The sequence below is a fragment of the Pelodiscus sinensis genome, chromosome 12 (genome assembly GCF_049634645.1).
Source record: "Pelodiscus sinensis isolate JC-2024 chromosome 12, ASM4963464v1, whole genome shotgun sequence".
Lineage (NCBI taxonomy): Eukaryota > Metazoa > Chordata > Testudines > Trionychidae > Pelodiscus > Pelodiscus sinensis.
In genome coordinates, this window is record NC_134722.1 from 37,837,643 (window position 1) to 37,856,108 (window position 18,466).

An 18,466-nucleotide genomic window follows, 5' to 3' on the forward strand; every position below is an offset into this window, starting at 1 on the left:
GGGAAATGCCATAGAACTTGGGTTTGTGCTTTTAAGTATTTAACCTGACAGTCTCTCCTTTTTGTTATCTTCTGAAAATTCAGTTTAATATTTTAGAGCTATTCCGAGGGTTTGTCTGCATGAACAGTTAGTATATAGGAAGCTGGGGTGTGAATCTACCCAACACTAGTTTTCTGTGGACTTTGTCTCTATGTGGACCCTGCTGTTGTGCATTAATACTTTGTTAGTCATCTAGTTCTCCTTGAAATGGGACTAGATGGAAGTGCATTAATGAGGTGTTTATGTTCAACAGCATGATCCATACAGACAGTTAATGTGCGCAGGCTAGTGTTTGGGTTATATTCACATCTGACCTTGTGCCAATTGACTATTTGTGCAAACCAAATGTTTGTGTGGACAGACCCTGGATCACAAAACCAAACCAGGAGACTTTGCTACAATATGCTGTCTCAAGGAGTTACAACTCAGTTACAAGTCTGTAGTATGGACAGGACTTAACCATATTGTAACATATTTTCCCCCAGTACAAGGATACTTGCTAAATCTGACTTCTGCTCTTAGATGAGTCTCAGAAAGAAAAAGAAAAAAGCCGTAAGAAGATGTGTTTAAGACAGGCTGTATGGGAACATCTTCATCAGGACAGTAGGGTAGAGTTTAATATAGTTTAACTTACTGTAGTGCAGATACTGCTTCTGGACTCCTCACTAATGCAAGATACCCAAATCTCCTCTTCCTTCTCATGAGAGGCAGCATGCTTTCTTGAGCTCTTTGGTCTCACTGCAATCATTTATGCAGTAAGTGGAGGGTTGGTAACATGGAGGAGTCAGCAGGCCTGAATAAAGTCCTGTCACATTAAAACAGCAACAGGCCTGGAATCTAATGATCCAGACTTTGGTACAGTAACACGGCAGCCAGGAAAGAGGCCCAACTGATAATTGTATAATTGTGTAAGTTAGGTTGAGCATGGAAAAACATAGGGAGGCACCAGGAACGAGGATCAAGTACAGGCTGTGAGCCAGGGGAAGTAGCAGAACATCTCAATAAGTCATCTTGGTACCAACCGACTCCCCAAAAACTAATGTTCAGGACCGGATCTAAGTTGACAACATAAAGTATAGTAAATAGACCCGCCCCACACACTTCTGCAAGTTGAGGGGTGGTAGCTAGGTAACAGAGGGTGGCAACCTGGTACGTCAAAAGTGATGTAATTTGTTTGTATAAAAGGGCACTGCAAAGGATGATCACCAACCAACTGAGGGGAGGCGTGTGCTATGTGCACTTAATAGGTGTTGGTACTTTGCCAAGACTTACAGTGCACAGTGGTTTAGCAGCTGGCCTGTCTGCTGACAACTGTTAATATATGTCATTTGGCAATAAACCTGCTCGGGTGATTTCGATCCTTATCTGATTTGTGGTCTCTGGGGGCTCTCTCTGGAGTGTGACATGTTAACTCAAGTGCACAAGGTTAGCACGTTGGACAGGAGAGCACACACACATGCAGCCGAAAGTTTATCATCATTGACGGAGCAGAGTACCTGTCAGGAACCTATGGGGACAACCCTGAATCCTGACAGGGAACGGCACTGACTGTATGACAGCTTATTCTGCCTACTTGTTATGATTGATTTTAAAACTAAGCCTAGATTGTGTGAGGGATCATTGTACTGACTTGGACTGCTTAGCTATTTGTATTTAGATTGTAAGATCTGTCTCTTACTTAGCGTTTGTACAGTGCGTAGCTCAGTGGGGCCCTGATTTCAGTGTGGGGTCCCTAGCACTAAGGTAAAAATAATCACAATGTAATATGAGATCAGGAGAAGACAATAACAAAATATCATTGGTCTGAAGGTCCTATAGTATGGCTGTTTAAACATTTTTAGATGAAACCGTTTTGTATTGGAAAATGCTGATTTGATTAATTTGAAACATTTTTGTGGAAATACTGATTTTGTTGACCATGTATTCAGAAAATTATCAAGACATTTCATTTTCTCTTTATCACTTACAAACTTTAATATAATCTAAAAGTTGAAATATTTCACCTTATTGACAAGAAACTTCAATAAAAGCAAAATGAAACATTTTATTAATCATGTAAAAACACTAATATGTTCACTTTCCATCTTGATTCAGGACAAAACCAGATTTCGAAATCTCAGAATGTTGCAGAATGCAAATAATATTTTTTGAGCTGCTATGTGAGTTGTGGTACTCAAAAATAAGATTGAAGCTGTAACAGATGGCTTTTGTATTTAAAAATTATCGCTACTCAGTAGCAACTACAGTCCCCATATGAAAGTGAGACACCAGTGTGCTAAGCACTTTGAAAAGGCATTCCCTATCCCCAAAAAGGGTCGTAAAGGCCCTGATCCTGAAAATTTTTGTGAATTAAGTTAATTATTCATTATGTATATATGAATCTAGTGAATTAAGTTAATTATTCATTATGTATATATGAATCTAGCTAAAGCACGTGAGTCAGTGTTTGCAGGATCAGGGCCCAAGTGGCTAATTTCTCAGCCTTGTTTCTTTTGTACAGCGGGTTTAAGCACTTGAGTAAATTTTCAAAAGTATGCAACACTGTTGACCATTGTTTTTGCTATTGCTGAACCTTTGTTGAAATAAGAGCTCTCATATTCTTTCTTTTGTTTGATTCTAGAAATGTAAGGCCTTGTCCATACTAACCCCTTTCCACCATCAACCTATCCTACACAACTTCAGCTATACAATTAGTGTTGACAGTACTCACCATGGCATCTTCAATGCAGTGAGATCAGTATAGGCTGCTCTCCCATCAATTCCAGCTACTCTTCTCATCCTGGTGGAGTACTGGAGTTGCTGGGAGAGCATGTGAAGATCAATTTATTGTGTCTAAGGGGACATGATAAATCAACCATTGGTTCATCAATCGTTGCAGTGTTGATCCACCACATAGTGGAGACAAACCTGTAGTGACAGATCAAATTAGCATTCTAATTTAACCCTGAGATCAAACAAGAAAAGAGGTTCATGAGGAAGCGAGCTTAAATGCTTTGATAATTAGCAGATATGGGGGAAAATTGTTTACATAATTACAGAGTAGTATATATAAACTTTAATATCCCGACAGAATCCCTAGGCACTTGCCCATGGATTGTACAGGCAATGGCAAAGTCCCACAACACATTTTTACCTGCTAAATCTTCAGAGGGTGGAACCAAATTGTTAAGAATTAAGTGGTTGGAAAGTAAATGCTGAAGTTCATTAAAATATAGGGTACAGATGGTAGGAAGGAGGGGGCAGCCTGGAGTCATCCTGAGAGAAGACTGCATTTCCTTGCCTAAACTCCTGAGTAAGTATGACTGATTTTTACCTATTTATAATGTTATAAAATCATTCCTCATATTTGTGCCCCTCCTGTAACCTGTGTCTGTGATGCCTGTGGAAAAGGTGCTACTGACAATGCCACACTTGAGGAATAATTTAGGTATAGTTTACATTTCTTAAATATATTTAATATATGGATAAAGAGCTATTAACTTACTGCTAAGTCTATTGCATTTCTTCCCTTACCTGCCTATTTATGTTTGTGATCTTTTTGGGACAGGGATTTTGCTGTCTCTGTTTGGAGTGCACCTACCACATGGTGGACATTATAGAAATAAATAGTAAAAAGAACCTGGTATGAAAATAATTCTGTTTTGGTTTTGCTCATCTCCCCAAAACAAGAGCTGAACTTCATGAGCTAATTGCTTCTGAGAGAGATCTGAGCCTGATAGTGCCTTCTTTTAATGCTGTTTTACTGCCTGGTTCTCTTTCATGGTTGTATGTAGACATATTCCATGCAGTAGAGACAGATTTAAATATGGTTGCAAAAACCACATTTTCTACATGCCATATCTGTATGTGCACATACCTATAAGTGCTATGTTTGGGTAGATAATGTGAGCTGTTCACTCCTCAGCAATAGTTCTCATACGGCCTTGGATGTTTGAACTTGTTTTGAGAGCATGACTGTTTTCTAGGACACCTAAGATTATCCTTTTACAATAAATCTCATGGAATCTTAAACCTGAGTGGCATCAAGAGGTTGGGAAAAACTAGCTCTAACCATGCAGCAACTTCCTAGTGTTGAATCTCCTTTTTTGTGTTGTTATTCAGACTGAGCCCAAGTGTTCACATGTGAGACTTTTGAACTCATGACCTGGCTTAGAGGTAAGTAAGATTACTACCAACTATGAACTGCCATCTTAAAGCCAAACTAAATCTGAAACAAAGATCAAATGAAGCACAGATCTGAGTGCTGAATGCCTTTTGCTTTCAACACATCAATGCATTTTAACTAAATTCTTAAACATAATTTTTCCCCACCTGTCAAGCAGCCCTGTCTGAAATATTTCTTGCTGCTTATGTCCTCAGCACTTTTTATTCTATGAACTCACAAATACTATGTACTGCAATGAGACTTTTGTCACAGCAGGTTCCCCTTTGGAGATCCCATCTATGCCAGGGTACTTTAAAAGACAGGAAAGGGTTTTTTTTAAAGACAAGCTGCTATATTTTTCTCTACTCCGAGTCCCTTCTTGGACTGATTACTATAGACACATTGTGCATGAAAAATGCAGTCTTAACTTTGCAATTTACCTTTAAGAAATATTTCACATATTAATAGGTGATCCAACAAATCCTCTGTGAAAACAAGCAGCAACACAAGGACTGGAAATGCTCTTTCACTAACTATAACCACAGTGAGAGTTGTGACTTCTGTAATGTGTTACCTCTTGCTAACAAGCACATCACAGCTGTGACTTCAGATGTCTTGTCTTTACGGTGCCACAGTCCAGACTACAGAGCTAATGTGTTGCACACTAACTGCCCTCTGTAGACCCTGCTAGTGCAAAGTGAAAGGCACCTATTTTGCATTGATGTAATCCCATTTCATATAGCACTACAATAACATGTACTAGATATCTTTTAGTTCTCACTAGCAGGCTCTATGTAGAGCAGTTAAATTGTAACATGTTAGAGCACTTTGCAAATCATGATTTTGTAGTCCAGATGACAGTACCATGTAGATTAGTCGTAAGTGTGTGACAACAGCTTTTTATCTCTGTATTGGTCAGTTCAATCGGTTATATGTATAGGTTGAACCTCTCTAGTCCGGGACTCTCTGGTCCAGCATCATCCTTGGTCCACTATGATTTTATTTAGATGGATATCCACTTAACATATGTGTGGCCAAGTTTCCTGCGGTCTCATAAAGTGTGTTTACAGCCAGCAATCCTGGCTCTCAGTGTTCTGTGCTGTTATTTAGCTCTAATTTACCTCTAAATGTCTTCTAAGAGCCCAGGAAGCAGTGGAAATGTTAGTAATGCTGCTAGACAATATTGACCTCCTGTGGTTTGGCAAATTCTCTGGTTCGTCATCAGTCAAGTCCCTAGGGTGTCAAACTAAAGAGGTTTAACCTGTACAAGTGGACTTTAAGAATGCAAGCTCCCATGACAATGAATTGCTACTCTGTAAACCCAATATCTATTAAAGGCATAATATTCTTTGGGATAGTGGTACTAAAGTTACAACCAGAGTCATTAGTGTAGTTCATTGCTTTAGTTTTAGCTAGCTTCTCTTTTAAAGCCAGACACATAATGTAACTCAGACCTTCTCAGCATCTTATCGTTGCTGCAGTATGTTCAGAAGACAAAATTTTCCCAGAAGATCTCTGCTCAGAAGCCCCAATTTCCCTCATCTCCCCAACCTTAGGGAGACCTTGCTCTTTGCCTAATTTTCCAGCTGGGTTGACTGAGGAACAGAAAGATAAGGAGACACATCAAAGGTTACACAGGGAATTGCTGGCTCAGCCAGCTTTAGAGCCCAGGTTAAACAGCTTAATTGATATGAAAGATGTTTTGTAAGATAATTTCTAATTGGGCTGACACTTCACATACCAAATTTCAGTCCAATGTAATTATAAAACGCTGATGTACCAAGCTCCCTTTGGGAGCTATTGGGAAAATGTCCAACAAGATCTCTGTTGATAGAGCCAAGCAAAAATTGTACAATATGACTTGTGTATAACTGGAGGGAAAAAACCTGAAAAATTACATGTCTGAAATCTAGCAAGTACAACTACGCACTATAATGACTTGTTTTATATCTGTTAACGGAAAGCTGGCAGCTGGTTCCTGTGAATAGAACTGGGCTCAGCTACCCTGTCTAAGATAAGGTAAAATCAAGGCCATAAAGGACTGCCAGAGGACAGGCAATGAGGTAGTGGAAGGGCATTATTGGGATAGGCTATGCCTGAGTAAGGGAAGCCAGAGCAGAGCACAACTAAACTCCGATGGGTCCCTGACACAGGGAGCTGGGTGCTCAGGGAATGCATGGGCTTGTTACTCTCAGAGCAGAAACCAACCTGATAGCTTTCTTTGATAGGATAACAAGCCTCATGAATAAGGGGAAAGCAGGATATGATGTGCTTTGACTTTACTAAAGCATTTAATACAGTCTTGCATGTCATTTTTATTAATAAACTAGGGAAATACAACATAAATGGGTGGATAAGTGTTCTCAGTAGTTATCAATGGTTCACAATCATTGATTTAGTTGATGGCATAGAGAGTATGCATTATAAAGTTTATTGATGATACCAATCTGAGAGGGGTTGCAAGTGCTTTGGACGTTAGGATTACAAACTGGAGAAATGGTCTGAGCGGTAAATAGGATGAACTGTACTAAGAACAAATGCAAAGTACTCCACTTAGGAAGGAAACAATCAGTTTCACACATACAAAATGGAAAGTGACTGTCAAGGAAGGAGTACTGCAGAAGGGGATCTAGGGGTCATAGTGGACTATAAGATAAATATGAGTCAACAGTGTGACAAAAAAAGCACACATTCTGGGATGCAATAGCAGGAGTGTTGTAAACAAGATATGAGTAGTAATTCTTCCTCTCTACTTTGTGCTGTTTAGGCCTCAACTGGAGTATTGTGTCCATATTCTGGGCGCCACATCTCAGGGAAACTTGACTTTGAAACTGCTCTGCCAATTCCCTCACTAGTTGTCTTTGCTGCTTCTGGTGTTGGGCGGAAAGCTGTTGCATGAGGGGTGTTTGTTGTTGCTGGTTCTGCCTTTGTTGCTCTGTGAGCCAGGCTAGTATCTTTCCCGGCTCCATCGCTGCCTTCTGTTGCGCCGTTTGTCCGCGCTTCAGTGCACTGGCCTCCGTCGAACAGTGCACAATAAAAAAAAAAAGGATGCCCCGCTCTGGGGGTGGGAAGGGAATAGCTCAGTGCATACCCCTAGGAGCTCCCTTGCTCCCCCCTTTCTGTTCCTAGGGACATGGGGTAGTTAACATGAACACATTCTCCACCACCTTGTAACCGCCCTACCACCTCCTTTATCCTGGAGAAAGAGGGGTAGGGGGGTGCGGTTCCAGCGCCCCTAGTCCTGCCCGCCCTTGGTCTCGTCCTGGGATGTCTGGCCCTTTAAGCATCGGGTTACCTAGCCCTTCACTGCTGGGCACTCCTCCTCGATCACACTCTCCCATGTGGAAGGGGAGAAAGGGGGGCCCAGGCCCTCCCTCACTCACTGGCCTCAGCCCAGGGCCCTAAGGACTCAGACTGCCTGCCAGTCTGGGTCCAGCTGACGGGGGTATGCCCCTAAACGCGTCAGCCCACGGGCTTCATCACCGCCCTGCCCTGGGCTACTTCCTTTCCCCCTTCCGGGCTCCTTGCCTGCAGTGTCGGGTCTCAGCGGGGCGATAGCTCGGGGTGCATCAGTGTCTCCCCTGGTGGGTCCAGCCTCTCCGTCCGGCTGCTCCCCCCCCCCCCCCCCCCGCTGCCCGGTGGTTTTTAAAGTTCCCGCCGCCCCAGGACGCTGGAGTCCGCCCCGCCCTCTGCGCCGTCCGCCCAGCTGATTGGCCTCTCCCCCTCTCAGGGCTGGCCTCAGCACTCCGGCAGTGCTGCCGCGCTCTCCCAGCTGAGCTGCGCTTTCGCTCAGCTGAGCTGCGGCGTTGCCCCGGTGAGCCGTGCCTCCGCTCAGCTGAGCTGCTGCACTACCCAGCTGAGCTGTGGCTTGGGAGCAGCCGGCGCACGGCCGGTAGGTGTTCTGTGGCCCCTTTGCCAGGGCACACACCCCCTGGGGCTTAGTGCGGGGTCTTGGTGCCCCGTCACAAGCCCACACAAAATCTTTCTTCTTCTCAGTCTGGGGACACATCAGTGAAGATTTGGAGGGGTTTTGTTTCTTACTTATATGCGGCCCCTGACTAATTTTTCATGGGTCAGTGGCCCCTGACCCAAAAAGATTCCCCACCCCTGCTCTAGGGCCAGCAGGACTGCCTGTCCGCCTTTGGAGAGCTGGAGAATCACCCTTGTCCAGTGCAGTAAAACTCCTGTTTCTAGTCTTGAAAAGGGAGTGACCAGTCTGTTGGGAAGGGAAGGGGTGAATGGGGTAGCTGGAACTGACAGCTGGCTCCATTTGCACAACTTCGTTGCTCTGCTTGGATCTGTGTGCTCACAAGAATTTAGCACATTCCCTAAACAGAGGAAAGTATCCTGGTGTCCAAAACATAGGGAGAAGAGGAATTGCGTGTAGCCACCCAGCCTTGCAGTTGTGGTGCCAGGAGGCCATGGAAACCTTCTTATGCCATTGAGTCCCATGTTCAGTCATTGCTCTGCACTGGGGCTTGTGGTGATGGGTCAGGATGCAGGCTGCCCTGGGGAGAGAGGATTGCCCCAGTGCTCTCTCACCGCAGCAGCTTGGAGCCAGAGGGGGAGCCCTTCTCCAAGGCTGCCACCACTCCCATGGGCACAGCTGGGGGAAAGGTGCATGTGCTTTGACTGAGGCAGGTCCAGGTTCATCTGCCCCTTGTGCTGCCATGTTAGTGGGCAAGTCTTAAGGAGCATGAGGCCACAAAATACAGGGCACAGCATGCACTGAAGCCCCAGCTGCCTTCCTTGATGGGGAGGAGAGCTCCGCAGACACTACCCGTCCCGTCTTGAGCAGACAGCTTACTTGGAGCATGCTGCAGTGTTTCATGCTGGAAGCTGTTGTCTCTGCGGACCTCCCACAGCAGCTGTTAAGAAAGCTGCTGAGAGCCATGTTGAAGACGCCTGCAAGTTGCCTTGTGTTGTGTGTTACCCCCACCCTGACAGTACACTGTCCTTCCTTCCACTGTCTGGTTCTGGTCCTCTCCTACGCCTCAAGTGATTGACTGTCCATTCGGTTGCTCTGATCTGTGTGCACTTTAACTGAAGGGAGTCCTGAAAACTTTCCCGCTTTGCTCCAGCCTGTGCTAATGGGGAAGTTGTACTTTCTCATAACATCGCTGATGAACAAATGTTCACACCCCTCCAACACAATGAAATATCAAAGTGCCGGTCTGAACTGAGAGATTTTTCCCACTGGCTAGTATTTAACAGCCCACTGGCCAATTTCTAAGTCATATGTGCTAATTATTTCTGAATTCTTCTGTGCACAGCTAATGAAGGCCCAACAGGCTCTTTAAATAGTTACAAACACCATAGGCTGCAAAGATATAATTGAGGTGACAGTCACAATTAGCCATCCATAATTCCTTAGAGCAGCTGATTAAAGTCTCTTTATCCTTCTTACTGAGATCAGAAGGTCACATATTTGGGAAATGGAAAATGAATGAGGCCCTGTCAGGAAGCTGTTCACACATGCTATTAATGCAAAGGTGCGCTTTCCTTAGAGACCATGCTACAGACAACTTGGAATCAAGACAAAGCAGCTAGTAATTGCCCTAACTAAAATGACACGGGGCCAAGCTATCCCTTGTGAAGCATGAAGATCAACCTGTTCTTCTGACCAGTCTCTTAGCCCAGCATGTGCCCCAACATTTGAAATGAGAAGGCAAAGCTATTTAATGGCGAATGTATTTCCTTCTAAAGTGATTGTGAGAGTGATAGTCCTGCCTGACTGTGCTTTGCCAGCTTTTAATTTGTGTGGGCTTGTTCCTTGCAGAGGGACAGTGGGGAGGCCCAATGGGGAGCGTATCCCAGATATAGACCCCAGCTCCATGGACATCCCCGTTTGCTGTCAGACGGGTGTTGGGGGACAGAATGGAGTGGTGAGCTAGTGCCTCCATCACTGCCTGATTCTATTGTCTGTTGCCCCTTACAGATTTTGGAGTGCAAGCAACAATGTATGGGTGGGATTGCCTGTGTGGACATCGCCAGTGTTCAGCTCGGGGATGGGTCTAGGATTGTGTCATTAGTGCTACGCTAGGTTAGTAGCTATGGAGCATGAAATCCTAGCATGCATAAAAGAGGGGCAGCATTGGTGCAAACAGCCCCAATTGCCCCACTGAAGTGCCTCTCTCTGAGCTGCAGGGGCCACCTTTGAGGTGTGGAGAATAGTCAGTGTTTGGCCTCTGCAGACAATGCTGATGAGCACGCTCCTTGAGAGCTCCTTCCTCACTGCATGTAAACAGCGACTAAAATCCCGATGGAGCCTCCAGTCCCTTTGTGCTGGAGGAGTAAGTCCAAATGGGTCATTCACCAGAAATGGCGGTCTCAAAGGCAGGCCAAATTAGAGCTACCACAGTTGCTTAAACGTCCTCTCGCCACCACTACCAGCTTCAAACAGCCATTTCCCTTTGTGGGAAAGTTGCAGAAATGGAAATTCCAATGTGAGCCCATGTCCTGGCAGGGAACTTGATCTCTCAGCCTACTGACTCAGAGATGAATGTGCCAGGCCCAGTGACTACTTGTATATGTTATTCCCTTCCTCTGCATGGGGATCAGGTGCTTATCTTAGTGCTCGTGAAAGACCAAGCCGCCTCTGCTGAGCAAATCAACGCTTTTCTTTGGGACATTTTCTACGTTCCATGCAGCTTTAGAGAGAATTGGATTATCCTGTTGCTGAAAAAACCCACAGACTTCTACGAGAGCCATGAGGGGATATTTAGTCTGAGGGGAGTTTGAAGCCAGTTGGGTAGCTCAGCAGAGAGTTGATGCGTAGTGAGGCCAGTGTAAATCTAGACAATTTCCATCCACTTTAGTGGAATGATTCTGTTTTTACTCTGTGTAAACTAAGGTCTACGGACCCTCAGCACAGGAGGCCAGAGTCTTCGGTCTCGCTGGTGTAAATTTACAGTGAGTCTATTGAAGTCACTGGGCTGGGCAAGTGAACTTGCTTTAAGGGAGATCATCTGGCCCATGTATTAATTTTCCCCATACTGTAGGGCTGTGTCTACACTGGCATGAATTTCCGGAACTGCTTAAAACGGAATACTATTCCGTTTTCAGTTTTTCCGGAAAAGCCCTTTTTCTGGAAAAGCGTCTGTGGCCAATGTAGACGCGCTTTTCCGGAAAAGAGCCCCGATCGCCATTTTCGCGATCAGGGCTTTTTTCCGGAAAAGACTACTGGGCTGTCTACACTGGCCCTTTTCCGGAACAGTGTTCCGGAATAAGGACTTATGCCCGAGTGGGAGCAGAATAGTTTTTCCGGAATAGCGGCTGATTTTGTACAGTAGAGCGTCATTGCTTTTCCGGAAATTCAAGGGCCAGTGTAGACAGCTCGCAGCTCATTCCGGAAAAGCGGCTAATTTTCTGGAATAAGTGGCCCAGTGTAGACACAGCCTAGAAGAGATTTTGTTGTAGAAGTTCATTCCTTATGAAACAGGATAAAGGAAATCTGTACTCTAATATTTATTCTCAACATGCTACATAAAGGATGTCTCACACAGCATGTTTGCTATTCTATGCCTATTATGCCTATTTTATCTAGTTGAAACTGTAAACCAGCACTGAGAAACCAAAGGAAAAATATGGATAGATTTGCTATATGAGTAGAAGTAACTGTCTGTCAAAGGATTTAAAATGGATCTGCATTGGTATGATTACATATAGTAGATCAGCATGCAGGATTACAACTTTATTTGGTCTATAGCCAGTCATTCTCCTGTACTCACAGACTTATCCCAGAAAAATCTTCAATTTTTTTTAAAAATAGGGAAAATAATTGCTTACTCTTAACTTTGCATTGATTTGTATTGCAAACAATATAGTTGTCAAAAATAAAATATTTCCTTTGCTAAGTTATTCTTCTTGTGAACAGGTTCTTCTTTGACAGGTCCATCTTTAAATTGATTTAACCACCAGTTTTACATCAAATTACTCAAACTCAAATAATTTGTGTTTTACTCTTTCAAATATATAGCAGAGATGTTGCAAACTTTTGCCAGCAGATGACTCCCAACTTCACAAAAAAATCCTCATTGCTCAATTGATTGTTTTTCTTCATTTAAATAATCATTCTGGGGTGGGGCTGCGGGGTTCACTATGCAGGCTGCCCTGGGGAGAGAAGACTATTCCAGCCCTCTCTCACTGCAGTAGCTTGGGGCCAGATAAGAAGCACCTCTCCATGGCCCCTGCAGGTCCAGCAGGCACAGCCTGGGGAGGGATGCATGTCACCTCACTGGAGTAGGTCCAGGTTCATCTGCCCCCACGCTCACCAGCCAGAGTGAGGAATGCAGCAAACTGCACTTTCTCATTGCTCCCTCATGAAGGGGAACAGCCAGCAATGGTTCCATATAAATGAGGGAGAGGGGACTTCAACCCTCCCCACCCAGTTTCCCTAAAGGAACCCTGTATGTGGGGGGGGGGGAGGCTTGGGTTGGGGTAGTCCTGGACTGGGGGAAGGGCTCCCCCAGCCAACCCCTTTCACCTGCCTGGTGATTTTGTCTCTTTTCTATATGGTGTTATGAGAAGCAATCCCATTCCAGGCACATCCCATTGTCCTGACACCAGCAAACCCTGACCTTGCTTTAAGTTAGGATATGAGGAAGCTGCATACCAAATTTGGTGTCCTAGTTCTTACTGTTTAGGAGGAGTTCTTGAACAAATAGACAGCCTCACAGACAGACAGACTCACACACAGAGGCACGAATTCTCAAATATAAAGTAGGGGTACGTCTACATTGTGGCGTTTTTCCCCGAATACCAGCTGTTGTTCTGGAAAAGCAATACTAGCATCCACACTGCAATTGCATTATTTTGACAGACAGTTGAAATGATGGAGGGCTTTTTCTGACAGTGGTAAACTTCATTTTATGAGGAATAAGCCTTTTTCCGAAAAAGCTTTTTCAGAAAAAGGTGTGCGTGGACACGAAGAGTGAGTTCTTTCGAAAAAAGAGGCCTCCAGGAAATAATACGGGTGTCCTGCTGGCCACTCCATCCTCACTCATCACAGCTCTGTGGTTCCTGTCTCCTGGCCCTCCTGGAGGTGTGGGGTGATGAGGAGAACCTCCAGGATCTCTGCTCCAGATGGTGCAATGTCGATATCTATGGCTGGATGGCCAACAGTCTGGCCAGAAGGGGCCACAACAGGATTCCAGAGCAGGTCCGGAGCCAAGTAAAAGAGCTCCAGCAGGCCTATGCCAGGGTAAGGAAGTGCAGCTCAGGCTCCAGAGCAGAACCCCACTCCTGCCCCTATTACAATGAACTGCACTGCATGCTGTGGGGTGGTGCAGCCCCTTCCCCACCCCGGTGGTGGACTCGGGGCTGGAGACACCCATCATCACCCCCTGGGGGTCTTAGCCCACGATGAGGAAGAGGTGGAGGAAGAGAAGAAGGAGGAAATGGCCAGCACCATCACCCTGGAGCTGGCACCCCAGGGCCTGGATGTCCTCCGAGGCTGGGGAGGGATCATCAGGTGAGTGCCACCCCCAGGACACCTCCACACCACAAACCCCCTTTCCTTAGGGTCCCCCTTTCCAGTACTCCCCCCCCCCCCCAGGACTGCAGCCCAGAAGAGTGTCTTATCTCCATGAGGAGGGCCCCAACAGTTCACTCCCATCCCAAACTGGTTGCCCACCGACTGGTAACTGTTTGGTGGTGTGAGTTTCCAGACCGTGATGTCGACCCTCTTCTCTGGGGGCATGATGGATTGCATCAGGATGTCCCGTCGTCAGAGGGCAGAGGTGAGCTAGGCACACAGCTCCATGAATGTCTCCTTCCTCATTCGGAAGTTATGGAGCCACTGGTCATCCCACTGCTCCATCACCAGCCTGTCCTGCCAGTCGGAACTGGTGTCCAGCCTCCAGAACTGTCTCTCCACAGTGAGGTGTGGTTGCAAGGGCAGCCTGCAAAAACTGCTGCAGAAACTATTTGTCTGCAGGATCTGAGGTTTAGAGAACCCATCCCCAACCCCGGACCTGAAAGAGAGAATCCCAGGTGCTGGTGGTAGCCCTGAGTGGCCACAGAAGATGGGAGGATCAGGAGAAAGTTCACAAAGCCACCCAGGAAACTTTGGCCAGGAGAAATAGGAAGGCTTTCATTAGCAGGGAGATCCTATTTACGTGTGGACTAGCCAAGGTCAAAGAAAGGCTCCATGTTTCTGTTGAGAAGCCCTGAGGAATAGGGGAAGGATCCCGGGTACTCTAGAGGGCTCTGCCCACACTAAGGCCGTGTCCACACTCAGGGGTTCTTTCGAAAAAAGTAGCCTTTTTTCGAAAGAACTTCCCCTGCGTCCAGACTCAAGCCGCGTTCTTTCGAAATTAAATCGAAAGAACGCGGCTTTTCTTTCGACGGCGGAAAACCTCGTTTCACAAGGAAGAACGCCTTTTTCGAGGGAGATCCGTCGAAAGAACGTGAGTCTGGACGGGGGGAGCCCTTTCTTTCGAAATTATTGGCCTCCAGGAACAAGCCCTGGTGGACAATCTGGGCCATGGGTTGCACGTCTGTGGTTCCTGGCTGCAGCCATTCCTTAAAGGGACAGGCGCACCCTCACAGACACTTGTTGCAGACAAGGAGCCAGAGCACACGGCGACCTTGCTGCAGCATGTCACAGCCCCAAGAGCGTCCTGGCCCTTCCTCCGAGCCTTCTGGGGACCCAGCCAAGGGCTCCAAGCGCCGGGCACCATCCTGGTCCGGCGCAGAGATCAAGAGCCTGCTGGAGCTGTGGGGAGAGGAGGAGGCCTTACAGGCCCTCAAAAGCCGGCGGCGAAACGCCGACATTTATGGCCGCATGGCTGAAGCCCTGGCCCAGAAGGGCCACTACCCCCGCACCCAGGACCAGGTGCGCTCCAAAGTGAAGGAGCTGCGGCAGGGCTACGCCAAAGCCAGGGAGGAGAGCTCCCGGTCTGGGGCAGCCCCCCACTACTGCCCCTACTACCTAGAGCTGGACCAGATCCTGGGTGGCAGTGCAGAAGCACGCACACCACGGAGGTTCGTGCAGTCCGGACTGGCAGACCCGGTGGTGGACGCTCCAGAGCGGGAGCTACAGCAGTCTGGAGACGGGGACATGGGCCCAGAGGAGGAGGACACCGAGGAGACGGCGACCCTCACCCTGGAGCCAGTCACCCAGACCTCTGAGGCCTCCCAGGCGTCATCTGGCGCGGGAGAGGAAGCAGCAGGTGAGTACAGTGAGTTTGTGTCACACCCGGGGGGGGGGGGGGAAGGTAGGTGGGTGGGTGCACAGTGGGTGATGCACAAGGGAAACCTGTCATGCTCAGGCTGATGCCCAGGTCTCTCTCTCTCTCTCTCTCTCTCTCTCTCTCTCTCTCACACACACACACACACACACACACACACACACACACACACACACACACACACACACACACACACACAGTGTGACCTTCAGAATGTCTGCTTCCCCTGTCTCAAGGGAGAGGGCATGCCCTTTTGGACAGCTGTTGCACACAGGACTGATTGTGATAGAAATGTAGCCGTGTTACTCTGATCTGAGGAAGTGGGTCTGGCCCTGGAAAGCTCATCCCCTAATAAACCATCCTGTTAGTATTGTAAGTGCTACAGAGTCCAGTTTATAGGACTGATTGTGTCTTCTTCTTTTCCTCCACAGCCGGACCAGCCGTGGAAGAGGGCCGCAGCACCCCAGCCCCACCTCCATCTCCATCTCCACCTCGGAGACATGGGAGCCGCAGACACAGGCGTGTCTACGCCGACATCCTCCGGCAGCACGTCGAGGCTGTGCAGGAGCAGAACGCCATCCTGCTACAGAGGGCGGAGGCAGAGGAGCGGTGGCGTGATCGGCTCATGAATGAGCTGGTCCTGCAGCGCACGGTGCTGTACGCCACCCTGAGGGAGGTCAGCGGCTTGCCTGCTGCTGTGCCTGGTCCTGCTCCTCCAGCACCCCATGACCCCACCCCACCAAACCCCCCTTCCACAACAGCAGCCCTTTCCCCCCTTGGACCTCCCTCTCCCCCAGCCCCCCCAGCTCCCCAGCCCCTCTCTCCCCCTGGCCCTCCTCTCCCCCAGGCTTCCACGTCCCAAGAGCCCCCCAGCAGCCAGCCAACCGACAGGTGCATCACCCGATCCCGTAGCCGGGGAGCACCCCAAACACGAGGCCCAGGCAGGAAAGGGAAATCTGCCAAGCCCCGTTCAACCTGATCCCCTTCCCCCCTCCAGGTTTCCAGTCCCCTTCCCCCCTCCAGGTTTCCAGGCCCCTTCCCCCCTCCAGGTTTCAATCACCCCCATCACCCCACTTATTAAGCACAAACAAAGGGTTAAAGGAACTGTTTGTTTATTGTATATAGTTTGGCAACAACAAAAATGAAGAAAATTTTTGTTATTTTGCCACACTGTTTGATAATATGTACAAAATTATAAATAAGTAAAGAGAACATTTTATTTTGAAACACACCCTGGTGTAAGTGATGTGTCCAAACTGGGTCAGGAGATGGGTTGTGGAGGGAAGCTTCTATTGGGGGCCAGGGCCCAGTCCCCAGGCAGAAGCCCCTCAGTGCACTCAGTGGACTCCACTGGAGAATTGCTCCCGGAGGGCCTCCCGGATGCCAACTGCAGACCGGTGAGCCTGGCGGATGGCAGCTGTCCGGGGCTGGGCAAAGAGCCTCTCCTGGGCATCAGCAGCTCTCCCCCACCCTGGTAGGAAGGCCTCCCCTTTCCTCTCCACGAGGTTATGGAGGACACAACACGCGGCCACCACCTCAGGGATGTTGCTCTCCCCCATGTCTAGGCGTGTGAGCAAGCACCGGAATCTGCCCTTTAAACGGCCAAACGCACATTCCACCTGGTTGCGAGCCCGGTTAAGGCGAGCATTAAACTGCTCCTTGCTCGCATCCAGCTGGCCGGTGTAGGGCTTCATCAGCCACGGCATCAGGGGATAGGCGGCATCAGCCACTATGCACACCGGCATGTGCACATCCCCAACCGCAAACTGGCGATGGGGGAAAAATGTTCCTGCCTGAAGCCTCCGGTACAGGTACGAGTTTCTGAAGATGCGGGCATCGTGTGCCCGCCCTGACCACCCAACACAAATGTCCGAAAACTGTCCACGATGGTCGACCAGGGCCTGGAGGACCATAGAAAAGTAGCCCTTTCGATTGATGAATTGGGCTGCTCGATGGGGCGGTGCACGGATGGCAATGTGTGTCCCATCGAGCGCTCCTCCGCAATTGGGGAAGCCGAGGGCGGGGAAGCCGAGGGCAGCAAAGCCGGCCATGACGCTGTCCAGATCTGGTAGACAGATGAGCCTGTTGAGCAGCTCCGAATTGATGGCCCTCACCACCTGCAGAACGAGACAGACAACAAAGTGTTAGAAGGGGTGCCTTATCTCTTAGGAGGAGAACCCACCGCCCACCTTCCCTCTCAAACAGCCCGGGAATCCCCTCCTCAGAACCCCTCCCCCCACACACACAATTCAGGGTGAGTGGAGGAGCTCCCTCCCACTCCCACTCCCACTCCCACTCCACTTGGCCCTTCCTGACAGTCTCCCTTCCCCCCACCCCAAACTGTGACTGTCCCCAGACAATGACTTACCTCCATCAAGACGGCCCCGACAGTAGATCTCCCCACGCCAAATTGGTGTCCCACGGAGCGGTAGCTGTCGGGGGTTGCCAGCTTCCAGAGGGCAATGGCGACCCTCTTTTCCAGGGGGATGGCGGGCCGCAGGTGGGTGTCTTGCCGTTGCAGAGCAGGGGCGAGCCAGGTACACAGCTCCTGGAAAGTGGTCTTTCTCATGCGGAAGTTGCGTAGCCAGTCTTGGTCATCCCAGATCTCCATCACGAGCCGGTCCCACCAGTCAGAGCTGGTGTCAAACCTCCAAACACGCCTGTCCACGAAAAAGTTCGGAGGCAAGGGCAGTGTGGCTGCCGGACGGGGGAACCCCTCGTCCCTCTGGTCTGGGTCCAGCTCGGGAAGGAGCCTCATGATTGTCTCACGAAGATGCAGCAACAGCTGCAGTATGGTGGTGTGGGGCCCTCGCCTGCCCAGGGGCAGCTCTGGCTCCATGCCACAAATAAGGGTCTGCAAGCAGAAAAACCTCAAAAGAAAAAAGCTGCTGGGGTGTCCCAGGAAGCTGAGCACTCCAAACCAGCACTGCAGTGCCTTGCAAAATTCCTCAAGGGACAGCAAAGGCAGCTGCAGGAGCAGAGCAACGGGTGTTCAGGAGTGTCCCTCTCACCACGCGTCTCTGCAAAGGGCAGGCAGGCAGCACTCGGAAGGAAATGCTGCCCCCATGCCCTGGCAGAAGCAGTTCCGGGT

At 48.4% G+C, this 18,466-nt stretch overlaps 1 protein-coding gene across 1 annotated transcript in view; it reads left to right on the plus strand.

The window, feature by feature from the left end:
- Nucleotides 1–17: 17 nt before the first annotated feature.
- The window catches only part of SLC38A8 (solute carrier family 38 member 8), a 46,555-nt gene continuing 28,106 nt past the window's right edge, over nt 18–18,466 (plus strand). Inside the window, exons 1-2 of the mRNA XM_075940328.1 lie at nt 18–3,331; nt 4,141–4,194. Of these exons, the coding sequence (XP_075796443.1) occupies nt 4,179–4,194 (16 nt within the window). The 5' untranslated portion in view covers nt 18–3,331; nt 4,141–4,178. The remainder of the gene's footprint in view (nt 3,332–4,140; nt 4,195–18,466) is intronic.